The sequence below is a fragment of the Gavia stellata genome, chromosome Z, assembly GCF_030936135.1.
Source record: "Gavia stellata isolate bGavSte3 chromosome Z, bGavSte3.hap2, whole genome shotgun sequence".
Classification (NCBI taxonomy): domain Eukaryota; kingdom Metazoa; phylum Chordata; class Aves; order Gaviiformes; family Gaviidae; genus Gavia; species Gavia stellata.
In genome coordinates this window covers 52,806,728-52,819,037 of record NC_082637.1, presented here as the reverse complement: position 1 = coordinate 52,819,037, position 12,310 = coordinate 52,806,728, and the positions used below count along the sequence as shown (strand labels likewise).

General features: G+C 36.5%; 1 protein-coding gene across 1 annotated transcript in view; it reads left to right on the top strand.

The window, feature by feature from the left end:
• Positions 1–12,310, top strand: part of ADAMTS19 (ADAM metallopeptidase with thrombospondin type 1 motif 19) — a 156,612-nt gene that overhangs the window by 110,877 nt on the left and 33,425 nt on the right. The window contains exons 15-16 of the mRNA XM_059833503.1: positions 241–361; positions 2,420–2,500. Coding sequence (XP_059689486.1) covers positions 241–361; positions 2,420–2,500 — 202 coding nt within the window. The remainder of the gene's footprint in view (positions 1–240; positions 362–2,419; positions 2,501–12,310) is intronic.

Sequence of the window (12,310 nt, the reverse complement as noted above, 5' to 3'; positions counted from 1 at the left end):
GCAGCTGATAAGAGTTAGTCAACCATATAGGAAGAGTGAATGCAACAATCTACATAAAATTGTGGGGAAAAATTACTATGGAAGGGATCTCTGCATAGGAACTAGTGCAGCCCTCATTCTGAGAAGGGCTAGATCACGTTGGTTAGGGTATCTTGCAAAAGGGTGAGATGCCAACTAGTAAAGGCAGCTTTATGAAAAACATGGCCTGTATCTCAATGGCTTTATTTTCTTCTCCCACAGAAATTTGGCTGTGATGGCATATTAGGATCTCTGGCTCGTGAAGATCATTGTGGTGTATGCAACGGTAATGGAAAGTCATGCAAAGTTATTAAAGGTGATTTTAACCATACCAGAGGAGCAGGTAAGTCTGACCATTTCAAATACTCAAGAAACCAGTATCTGCTTGATTACTTTGAGCATTGGGAACTTTAAAAATCTATTCTTCTTAAAATTACGCAGTTCCTCACAAGAACTTGAGGCTTACTTTTTTTAAGATAATAAGACATTTAAGATAAGAATGCATGAATATTTTTAAATTTAATTGTTGCAAAATTACTGCAAATTATTTCAATTATAAAATTAAGGAATTATATAATTTATCTTCCATTAAGACACACAATATTTCATAGAAGAACACGATTTGTAAAAAATCGGTGAAATAAAATTTGTATTTTTATTAAATAAATGAACTGTAAATTCTTACAGTGTTTAGATTCATTTAGTGTTCTTCAAAATAAATATCCAAATTATCATCTGTTACCTAGAGTATCACCATTAAACCAAGTCAGACAGTGGGAGAACATAAAGCCAAATGTGTGAAGAAGTCTTATATCTTTTCATTATTCATTGTTTTATACTAATAATAACATGTCATAAAAAGCAAATAGATTTTCTGATGCAGAATGAACATGAGATTTTCAGACACTGCTGTGGTCTGTTCTTTGAATGGGAATAATTGACTGGCTCCAGCACAATAGTGTTGACAGAGTAGAGGATTGAAATCCTAATAATATGCGCCATGTACCACATATACCTTCTCGCCAAGAAAAGTCTTTTCTTTGCAACAGCCTTTGACCAACTGTTTTCAGCATTTGTTTGCCATTACACTTTCGATTTCTCAAGTAGAAAATGTGCAGGATTTTAAGACAGTAAGTATAGCACATCAAAAAATACCGAAATTAGAAGCAGACAGTGTATCTTTGAAAAATCAAGGACTTCAATGCATTATGGACTGAAGTATAGAACTTAAAAAAAAAAAAACAAAAAAGTTGGGCATAGTCTTCAGATGTTTATGTCTGGCCCTCTCTTAAGCTGAAGGTAATGCAGAGCAGGGATCCCCAACTATGGATGAGTCTAGAGGCCTACAAGATGAAAAACTACAAAGAAGGTGGCTGCTAATACAAATTACAATGTGTCAGCTCTCTTTTATAGATAATGTGAATATCCACACACTTTTAAGTTTATTCAGAGCTCTGTGTCAATCCAGAATATTGTGGTATTGCTTTCTAAACAACTGCATAAGTTATTTTCCTTCTCAAGAAGCTGGACTGTTAGCAATACTTAGAAAATGTTATTAGCTCGTAAGGAAATAGATAAATAATGCTGCTTTGCAGCAATTTAATTCTCATGTTTCAGGATTATTGAAAAGGTTTTGTAAATCCTCAGTGTTTTGTTATAGAACATTACATAGTTACACAGAATAAAAACTTGGTTTACTGTCCATTTTTTGAAGTTCACCTGGATAACCTAAAATATGTTTTCATTTATTTATAACATTCCTGCTTGCAATGTTTTTCACCTGCATTGCCTTTTCACCCCTTTTTACTTAAAGCAAATTGCTCAACAGCGTGCCTTAGTCCCACACTCTAAGGAAGCAATTGAAATGTAAAGCAAATAAATAACTAATAAGTAAACTTCAAAACTAAGGCCATTCATAAAAGGGTTTGAATGTGTTAAAGCAAGAAGAGGGAGATGGAGCACAAAATATAAAAAAAAAAATCCCAAAACAAAAAAACAAACAGGGGGAGGATGTTTGGTTTTAGTGCCATATCATTTGTCTCTACACGCTGAGTGAAGTTGTAATTCTTTTATGTCGTCTAGTAGTGATGATGACACTAAACTATTTGTCCAGAGACAATTTCATCTGCTCCAGCGCCAACCTGCCCAGCCTCACTAGTTCTTGTTATGTTTTACTTTGCTATACTCTTTTAATTGTGTATCATGATATATATATTACACATAATGCACAGTTTCATAGCTTGTTTCAACATTTTGCAAGAACTCTCAAACCTTTGCTATATAAATTATAACTTGTTACATTTAAAAGCAAAATAGGGGAGAAGAAATGACAAAACATACAAGATAGATATACTTTTCTACACTTTTGTGTTTAACTCGGGACATTTGGTCTCATGTCTAGGTTACGTGGAAGCTTTGGTAATACCTGCAGGAGCAAGGAGAATCAAAGTTGTAGAAGAAAAACCAGCTCACAGTTATTTAGGTAAATGTCATATGTTTTAGTGTTCATGTCCTGTTTTGGTCAGCAATGAAGAGTGCTAGCTAAACATGCTTTTGGGATTAAACAAAACTCTGAGTGGTAAAACAAATCTGTGAAAAATACTTCTAAAGAAATTTTGTAGAAATAACAAAATAAAAGAGGGATTATAGCACGATTCTTCAGATAGGTTGCATTTGGAACTGTTGTCTCATCTCATTTTGTTTAGAGAATGTTTCAAAGATGTATTTAGATTATTGAAGAAAAATTCTGCATACTTTATCGTCAACATTTTCAATTTTTCTTATGGAAAATGCCAAAGAAAATACTTCACATTAAAACTGGTGAAAAGACTTTTATGCTAAAACATGGAAAAATTTGTGCTCAGACAACAAAAAAACCTCACTGACCAACATATAGCAGATCATCAACAAAGTCAAACAAAAGTTCTAAAATTAGACTAAGAAAGCAAAAAGTATTTCTTTGCATTATTTGAATTGTCTGAATGTTTTAATGGACAAATTTAATCACAATGAATTTTTTTATTATTATTTTTTCCATTTCTATGAAATTGTCTTTCATTGAAAAAAGACGTTTTTCTTTTGTAATGAGTTCTAAAGCTGTTGTGTAGGAGAGTATAATTTGTTGCTATTATCATTACAGGGTTTAAGTGAATATATGAAATATAATAATTGGTGCTGTTCCATGCACTGCTTAAGTTTAAATTGAGAGACACTTAGTATGCTAAATAGGACAATGAAAAGAAAAACTCTCTGGTTTGATCACTGTTCTTAATTCTGCTCATAAGTAACATCTACATTTTAAGAAACATTTTAACTGAGTGTTCTCAGTACTTCAGCTGAGAGAATGTTGAAGATGGTGAACCTTAATTACAACAGCTGAAGTTCTCAATGGGTGACTCTTGGTTTATCACAGGGACTGCACCTGCCCTGTTAAGATATCACGGGAGATTTAGAGGCCTGGATTATTTCATTGCTTCTCAGTGGACCATAGAGATGGATATGTAAGAGTGTCAGGTCAATAACTGAAGTTTCATTGACGTATTTTCTAAATTTTCCAAGTTTTTTTTCCCTGTGTCTACAGTGTTAACGTATGTGGGCAACAGAAATACTATTATTTTTTATTTCTAAAATAATGCAAAAATAAGTTAATGTTGTAATTTTATTTAGGGAAACTAATTTCTTTTTCATGAGTAGCAAACTGATTCATCCCTTACTTTACAAAAAGCAAAAAGATTGTAATGCTTTTTATGTCCATGAAATAATGTCGGTCATGCTGCTTATTTTTGAAAGATACTAATTAGCACATAACCAGCTCTTAATTGCTTGTCACTTTATTTTTACTTTTCTTAATTTCACTAATGTTGGTCTGAATGAGGATCAGCTAGTATTTCATTGCAATATTTTTTGGTTAAGCCTTTATGGGAAGCAGGAACAGGTCTGCTGCATTACTTTGAATTAAAACTTGTGTTGTTGCACCTTTTTTTCTTTTTTTACTAGTGGAAGGTATTTAAACTTTCTTCATTTATAGGAAATTCATTCGGAAAGCATAAAAATCTGAATTGAAAAGGAGTAACATTTTGAATAGGAACATTTCTGAATAGGAGTAACATATTGAAAGTTTTGGGGAGAAGGCATCAATCTTTCAGTTTAGAAACAATATTCTTCAAAATACTGTGATTAAAAATGTGAAATGTAATACAGGTTAAATTCTTCCATGTTTCTGATTTGTTTTCTGTCTTTACAGTTCTGTACACTAATTTTATGTTGCATAGTACTTTGCTCTCTGCATTTCTGTACTTGAAATGAGTCAATACAGGCCAACACTATTTCTGTTTTGTTAATTGTCATATACACATTTTAGAATTAAGTTTTTCGAATAATATAGCTTTTCATATAATTAATAATGGTGTAATTAGAGATATCGCTGTAAACACAATTTAATCCAATGTACACTAAGATCTGTGACTTACAAAGTAGAAGCTAATTTAAACTGCAGGAAGGTTTGATCCCTGCTGTACAGCACAGATCAGATACAGAGGTAGTCAAAATGAAACGCCCTTCTCTGAATTTACTTGGTGGTCAGAAAGCAGAGTCACTATGATGTGGAAGCTGCGATGATGTTGCTGAAGTGATTAGTAAAAATACAGCCCACATCAGTAGCATTGTGATTGTGCTATTGAAGCAAATCTTCAGAGGAGTTCTTCCCAAACACCTCAGATATCCTCTTTATCTGAGGTATATCAACATACACCACAGTAACAGGAGCTCTGGCAGCCTAGGAGAAAGGATAAGGTATAACTTTCAACTGCATTTACTGAATTGATGGATCTGTCGAGGTCTGTCATGTCTCTTCTCCTCTATGGGGAGATAGGAGCAGTGGTATAGCCAAACATTAGGTATTCCTCCCTACTGAAGTTTTATGAGAAAATGCATAAGAGATTATGATTCTTTTTTCATCAGTATTTTCATCATGGGAATTATTGGTAGCAGTACAGAGGGAGAAAAAGTGTTTATTTAATTTGAGAATATTTCCTAAAGCATATACTTATTAATTTTGGAATTAGAATTAATTATTTTAAGGAAGCATTTTGAGATTTATTTTTAAAGAATAAACTAGCAGTGCTAACGTTGTCTGCTTATAACCATGTTGAGATGAAACTTGGTTCATTGTCTGTTACATTAAAAAAAATTATTGTAAGAACAGCTATAAAAAACTTGTTTCAAGCATTATCTAGATTCCTGTGGTCTAAGATAATGCCTTTTCTGCTGCTAAATTTTCATTTATATTTGGCAGATGTTAAAAGTTTTTTCAAAAAAAGTTCTTAATGTAGGATAAAAAAAGGAAGTTTACAGGTTTTTTGTATGAGAGATACACTAGGCTTTGAGATTAAAGAGCTCATTCATGTGACACCTGTATAATTGCATGAGAGGTCCAGGCCCCCTAATGAATTAATAAGATTGGTTAATGGTATATAACTACACAAATGACTTACAATCTAAAACCTGAAATTTTTCTGTGCTAATTGGAAGTGAGAGAAATTATTTGTTTTCAGCTGAACTAAAGAAGCGGATTAGCTGTATCATTATTCTCAAATATGGGACCAAGCTGCTTCAGGGATATAGACACTTTGCACCTGCAATTTAACACTGAATAGCATTGTAACTGCTGATTCTCTTATAGGTATCAAGACCGTAGGTGTGCTGTGTTATTTTCTAATTTCCTTTATGAAATATATTTCCTAGTAAAAAAAAGAATGTTGTACCATATTTTGGGGGAGGGGGGTATGGGAAAGCAGATGGGGTCTTACAAATAGTACAATATTTTGAATCCCTCATTTCTGACAATGCTAATAGTTTTAAAATACCTTGGATCAAATTCTTAGACTGTGTAATTTCTAATTTCAAGGGAAGCCAGTTGAGGACCTGATCCCAAGCAGAGACCAGAGTCCACTGAGACTAAACATGTTTTCCTTTCCTATATAGAGGGCCATAGAAGATGGTTAATAAGTAACACCTTTTGAAACCATTTTACATCAAGATGAAACAAATGCCCTCTATATAAAAAAAGGGATTGACTTCACAGAGCTGTCTTTGAAAAACAGTGGTGAACAGATTGAGAGCTTATGGGCAAAAATTGGGGGCCAATCCAACAAAGGCAACTTTGTGGTTGGTGTTTACTACAGGCTGCCAAACCAAGGGGATCCTGTTGACGAAGCGTTCTGACTTCAACTACAGGAAGCATCACGCTTGCAGGCTCTAATCCTGCTTGGGGACTTCAGTAACCCAATGTCTTCTGGAAAAACAGTACAGCAAGCTGTAAGCAGTCCAGGAGACTCTTGGAGTGCATCAAGGATAATTTCTTAATTCAGGTGATAGACAGCCCAGCCAGAGAAACAGTGTTACTGGACCTTGTTGGTTGCATACCAATACAGATGAACTATTTAGAAAGGTCAAGATTGGTGGCAGCCTGAGCTGCAGTGATCATGCCCTGGTGGAACTCACGATCTTGAGGGATATGGGCCAGGTGAAGACTAAAGCCAGGACCCTGAATGTTAGGAGAGCAAACTTTCAGTCGTTTAAGGACTTAGTGGATGGGACCCCCTGGGAAACTGCCCTCAGGGATAAAGGAGCAGAACAGAGCTCGCAGCCTTTTAAGAACATTTTTCCTAGTTCACAAGAGCTTTCAATTCCCACATGTAAGTAATCAGGCAAGGAAGGCAGGAGATTGGCATGTTTCAGTAAGGACTCTCTGGTCAAACTAAAGTGTAAGAAGAAAATGCATAGGCAGTGGAACCAGGGACACATATCCTGGGAAGAATATAGGGACACTGCCTAGATTTGTAGGGATGGGATCAGGCAAGCTAGGGCACAGATGGAGCTGAATTTGGCAAGGACTGCGAAGAATAAGAAGGGCTTCTACAGGTACATTAATCAGAAAAGGAAGATTAAAGAAAATGTGTACACACACACACACACCCCCGATAAATAAGACAGGTCAACTAATGACAATGGACATGGAGAAGGCTGAGGTACATCTCTCAAGGCCCTGAACATCAAGGCAGGGACTGGTGGAATGAAGTCCCTCCCATCACAGATCAGGTTTGAGACCACCTAGGGAACCTGAACATGTACAAGTCCATGGGACTGGATGAGATACATCCATGGGTCCTGAGGGAAATGGCTGATGTAGTTGCCAAGCCACTCTCAAGCATATTTGAAAAGTTGTGGCAGTCAGGTGAAGTCTCCCATCACTGAAAAAAGGGAATATTTCACCATTTTTAAAAAGGCTAATATGGAGGATCCTGCGAACTACCAAACAGTCTGCCTTACCTCATTGCCCGGTAAGATCATGCAACACATCCTCCCGGAAGTTATGTCAAAACATATGAAAGACAGGGGGGTGATTAGAAACAGCCAACATGGTTTCAGCAAGGGCAAATCATGCCTAACTAATCTAGTGGCCTTCTACAATGTAGTGACCACATCAGTGGACAAGGGAAGAGCAACTGATGTCATCTACCCTGACTTCCGTAAGGCCTTTGATATGGTCTCTCACAACATTCTTGCTGCTAAATCAGAGAGAGATGGGTTTGATGGATAGACTGTTCGATGGCTATCGAATTGGCTGAATGGCTGCATCCAAAGAGTTACAGGGAGTGGCTCGATGTCCAAGTGGAAACCGTAATGAGTGGTGTCCCTCAAGGGTCCATACTGGGACCAATACTATTTAGTATATTCATCAATGCCATAGTGGCATTGAGTGCACCCTCAGAAAGTTTGCAGATGACATTAAGCTGAATGATGCAGCTGATCCGCTTGAGGGAAGGGATGCCAACCATAGGGACCTTGACAGGCTCAAGGAGTGGGCCCATGTGAACCTCAAGAAGTTCAACAAGGACAAATGCAAGGTCCTGTGCCTGAGCCAGGGCAATCCTCAGTATCAATACAGATTGGGTGGTGAGTTGATTGAGAGCAGCCCTGTGGAGAAAGACTTCGGGATACTGTTGGATGAAAAATTGTACATGAGGCAGCAATGTCTGCTGCAGCCCAGAAAGCCAACCATACCCTGGGCTGTATAAAAAGAAGTGCGGCCATCAGGTTGAGGGAGGTGATTCTCCCCCTTTACTCCACTCTCCTGACACCCCACGTGGAGTACTGCGTCCAGCTCTGGGGTTCGAGCACAAGGGAGACATGGACCTCTTGGTGTGGGTCCAGAAGAGTGCCACAAAAATGATCAGAGGGCTGGAACACCGCTCCTATGAAGAAAGGCTGAGAGAGTTGTAGTTGTTCAGCCTGGAGAAGAGAAGGCTCTGGGGAGACCTTATTGTGGCCTTTCAGTACTTAAAGGGGACTTACAAGAAAGATGGACAGAAACTTTTTGCCATGGTCTGCAGTGACAGGACAAGGGGCAATGGTTTTAAACTGAAAGAGAGTAGATTTAGATTGGCTATAATCCAATCTAAGTGAGACACTGGAACAGGTTGCCCAAGAAATTGTGGATGCATCAACGCTGGAAGTGTCCAAGGTCAGGTTAGACAGTGCTTTGAGCAACCTGATCTAGCAAAAGACGTCTTTGCCCATGGCAGAGGGGTTGAATTAGACAATCTTTAAATGTCCCTTCCAACCCAAATCATTCTATGATTCTATGAAATATGCATTCTTTAGCATTTGTGATTAAGTTCTTATCTTTGAAAGCTGTCAGCAATGCATTTGGCAATGTGTAGTTTTTAACAGTATAAACTAAGCAAAGAAGTTCCAGAAAGTCTGGAAAGTGTGAGTTTGAATTGTTTTCCAGATAGATAAGATTGTATTTTAGCATGTACACATTTTAATCTATGTCAGGTTTCTTTCTCGAAATAAATGTTCCTTGTCTATGTAGAATGATGGAACAGACGTAGATATGTATCTATGTACGTACCTGTACATATATATACACCCTTAATTAAATATTCCCATGCAATTGTATCTGATACTGAGAGAACTTGTGTTGTAGTTCTGTGAAATAAAAGTGATAAAGGAAGTGCAAATAGGTCATCAGAACTATGACTGAAAACATGTAACTAAGAAAATAGGCAGATAAATCAGGAATCAATTTCTGAGTTAAAATTAATTTTATGTATGAGCATTGCAGCACAGCAAGCAAAAGTAGTGCTTACTAATTTTAAGCATAGTCTAGCACTTACTTTTAAGCATAGTCTTACAAGTCTGTGATTTTCATTAGGTTACATATATGCCTTTAGGTGAGGTACTTCTAAATTCGTGCCTTTATCACTGTTTAGCACAGAATGATTAGTACAACTTCAAAGAATTAAGCTGGACAGCCTGATTATTCCTTTCCATTTTCAAGAGTTATTGTGAAAAAATACAAGCAGTCTCTTATTTATATTAATTACTTTTGTTGTCCCATCATGTCAGAAGATGCATGTTGCTTTTCCTGTTATCAGCTTCTCATTATAGTAGCAGTAATGACCTTAACACAAGGATTTTCTGCATGCTAATGACCGGTTGGGTTAACTAGCTGAAGTGATGCTGAAATGCTATCAACAGCATTCTAGCAATATGTAGGCCTCTGAATATGGCACATAATTTGATAGTCACTGCTTATAAAACAGAAGAGCACCTGAGAGCTTGTGTTGCTTATTCATTGGTGTTATTCACACATGAACGCAAGAGACATGTTTACAATCAGATTTGTTTTTCAAAAAAACCCTAATTCCCATTAGTAAATATTGATCATGCACAACAATACTTAATATTAAGTGAATGGTAGAAATATGATTTTCTGAACACAACAAAAATGTGTATGCAAAACAGTTCAGCAAGAACAGTGAAATTCATATCTGTGAGTTTCTCCATATTAGATTTTTCCACTCTAATCTGGGCTTATTAGTAAATAGCTGTTAAGTGCCTTAACTATAGCTGTGATTGATTGGTTTTAAAATAAATATTTCATTGCTGGAATATGTCATAAACATTTTTCTGGAATTTAGGAAGATGATATTCTGTTGCTGAAATTTGACGATCTGCTGCATGCCCACTCAATAGCATTTCTTTTTGGTTTCTCGTCTCTTACCTTAGTTTCCTTAACATCAAAAGAGTGATCAGGAAAAAGACTGAAGAAGCAGCAACTGAAGGAAAGTTTGCTATGGATGATAATACCAAGGCTCATCTTTAGCTACTTTGGAGAAAACAGCAAGCAATTACCAACCTTAAAATGTGGCCTTGTAGAATAAAGACAATATCCAATAGAAGTTTCTTCTTATAATAAGAGAGAGTATCTATTGAACAATAATGTGTCCTGTACGCTACTACAAACTGAAAACTTAGTTGCTTTCAGCATCTTTAAGTATCTTCCTGTTCAATAAAATGTTGGAAAACATACTTTAAATAGAAAGCTAAAATACTTTAAATGGTTTCATCAGAAACGATAACACCTTATGCCGAATTATATGGGACTCTAGATGATTTGTAATGGAGCCACATATGTAAGCTAAAGACAGAATTTTGTCCCTTGTGAGATGTTAAGTTGACATTTTCAAAAAGTTACTCAAATCTCAAGTCTTAATGTTCTTAAGATGGCTGGAAGGGAACACATGATAACCTGAATGGAAGTGAAACAATGGCTTTCTTGACAAAAGATATCAGTGAAGGTACTCTCATGTAGATTGAATTTCAGGTATTTTTTGTATTTGTCAATTTTCTTGAGAAAAATAGGAGTCAGTCAAAATGACATTTTTTGGTACTTTTCAGGGGAGTATGACTAAATTTTGCACAGAACAGAAGGCAAAATTCACAATTCACAAAGATGTCAACTTCTCTCTTATTTTGGTACAAATGCCTTTTTTTTAACCTCTCCATAAAGTGAGGCAATTTCAACTTAAGCAAAAATTTCAAAGTTAATACAGCAGTGCTGTTTTGCAGCGGTATTTTACAGTTTTCCATAGAAAACAATAAAAGGATTAGTAAGCACAGATATACTAAGTGGAGGACCAGGACCAGGCCACTGTTGCTCCCCACTGAGCACTGGGAAATGCAATAGCTGAACTGTGAAATGCTGCATCTCTATAGCTGTGTAGCCTTTCACACCTCATTAAAATTGGAAGAGTGTATATCCCTGGTACAGTAATTAAAAAATACATTGCAGTCATCACCATCCCTTAATTGTCATCGTGATGATGGCTATTTTATGCTCTGCAGAGATGCATTTGAATTAGCTCCCTTGTTTTAGTACTGAAATTTTCCCACTGAAGTTTTCCCGGTCTGAGTTTTCTTTGTTTGCCTTTTTAGTTGTAATGTATTGCTCGATTTGTTTTATAGCCTAAGAGAGAATACACTTGTGTGCTGAATTTTCTTCCTGTATTGCTGTACTTTGTCCAGGAAATCCTCCTTTATTGAAAACTAAGCAGGGTGGGAGGACGTGTGTGGTGTGGAATAAAAACTCAGTGAACTTGCTTACAATATGGGGTGTGATAGGGTCAAGAACAGAAGCTGGACTGCCTGAATCCAAGCCTAAATTTTAGGCTTGAGCATACCCTTTCTTACTTTGTCTAACCCCAGTGGCTCAAGTGAGGAATCTGAAAGCAGAAAATGCAAGATCTGGCATATTTCTGTATTCTGGGGCTGGAATTCCAGTCCCCTGCACCTGTCTGTGTACTGTGGTACACACATTCATTTTGAAGACAAGACAAAATGATGCAAAGTCCACTGCTTTCCAGGGAGAGGATACTGCTCCATCTGAGCAGCATGACCCGACTGGACCTTGACACTCGAGTACATTCATTTTGTTTCTCCACTGGGAAGATGATTGACCCCTACAGTTTAAACACTAAATAGAACTTAATTACCATTAATAATACAATGTGTAATCCTAAAATACCAATTTTTAATCTTGTAAAATCACTAGTTATTTTTAGTACAGGGCCGTTCTACAGCATTAATGGATTTTATAGTCTTAACATTTATTACACAGTGCTGCAGGGGTACACATCAGTGGTGTCTTACGCAATTGTATTTCTGCCAGTCTGTAGACCTGTTGCCATTGTTTCCCATAGAAACAAAACATAACAGCATAAATATGAATAGGAGAGAAGATGATTACAGGAGTGACTCACATTAACTTACAACTTTAAAAAAGAAATTTTGGACAAGGCTTAAACTGTTGAGGTTCTCTTACAACAGTCTGGTGCCAAACATGCAATTTCAATGAAGAGGAATGTGTAAAACATCTTGTCCAGAAGATGACTTCAAGTATATTCTACTTCACAAAATTATTTCAGACCTGATCTGAACAAAA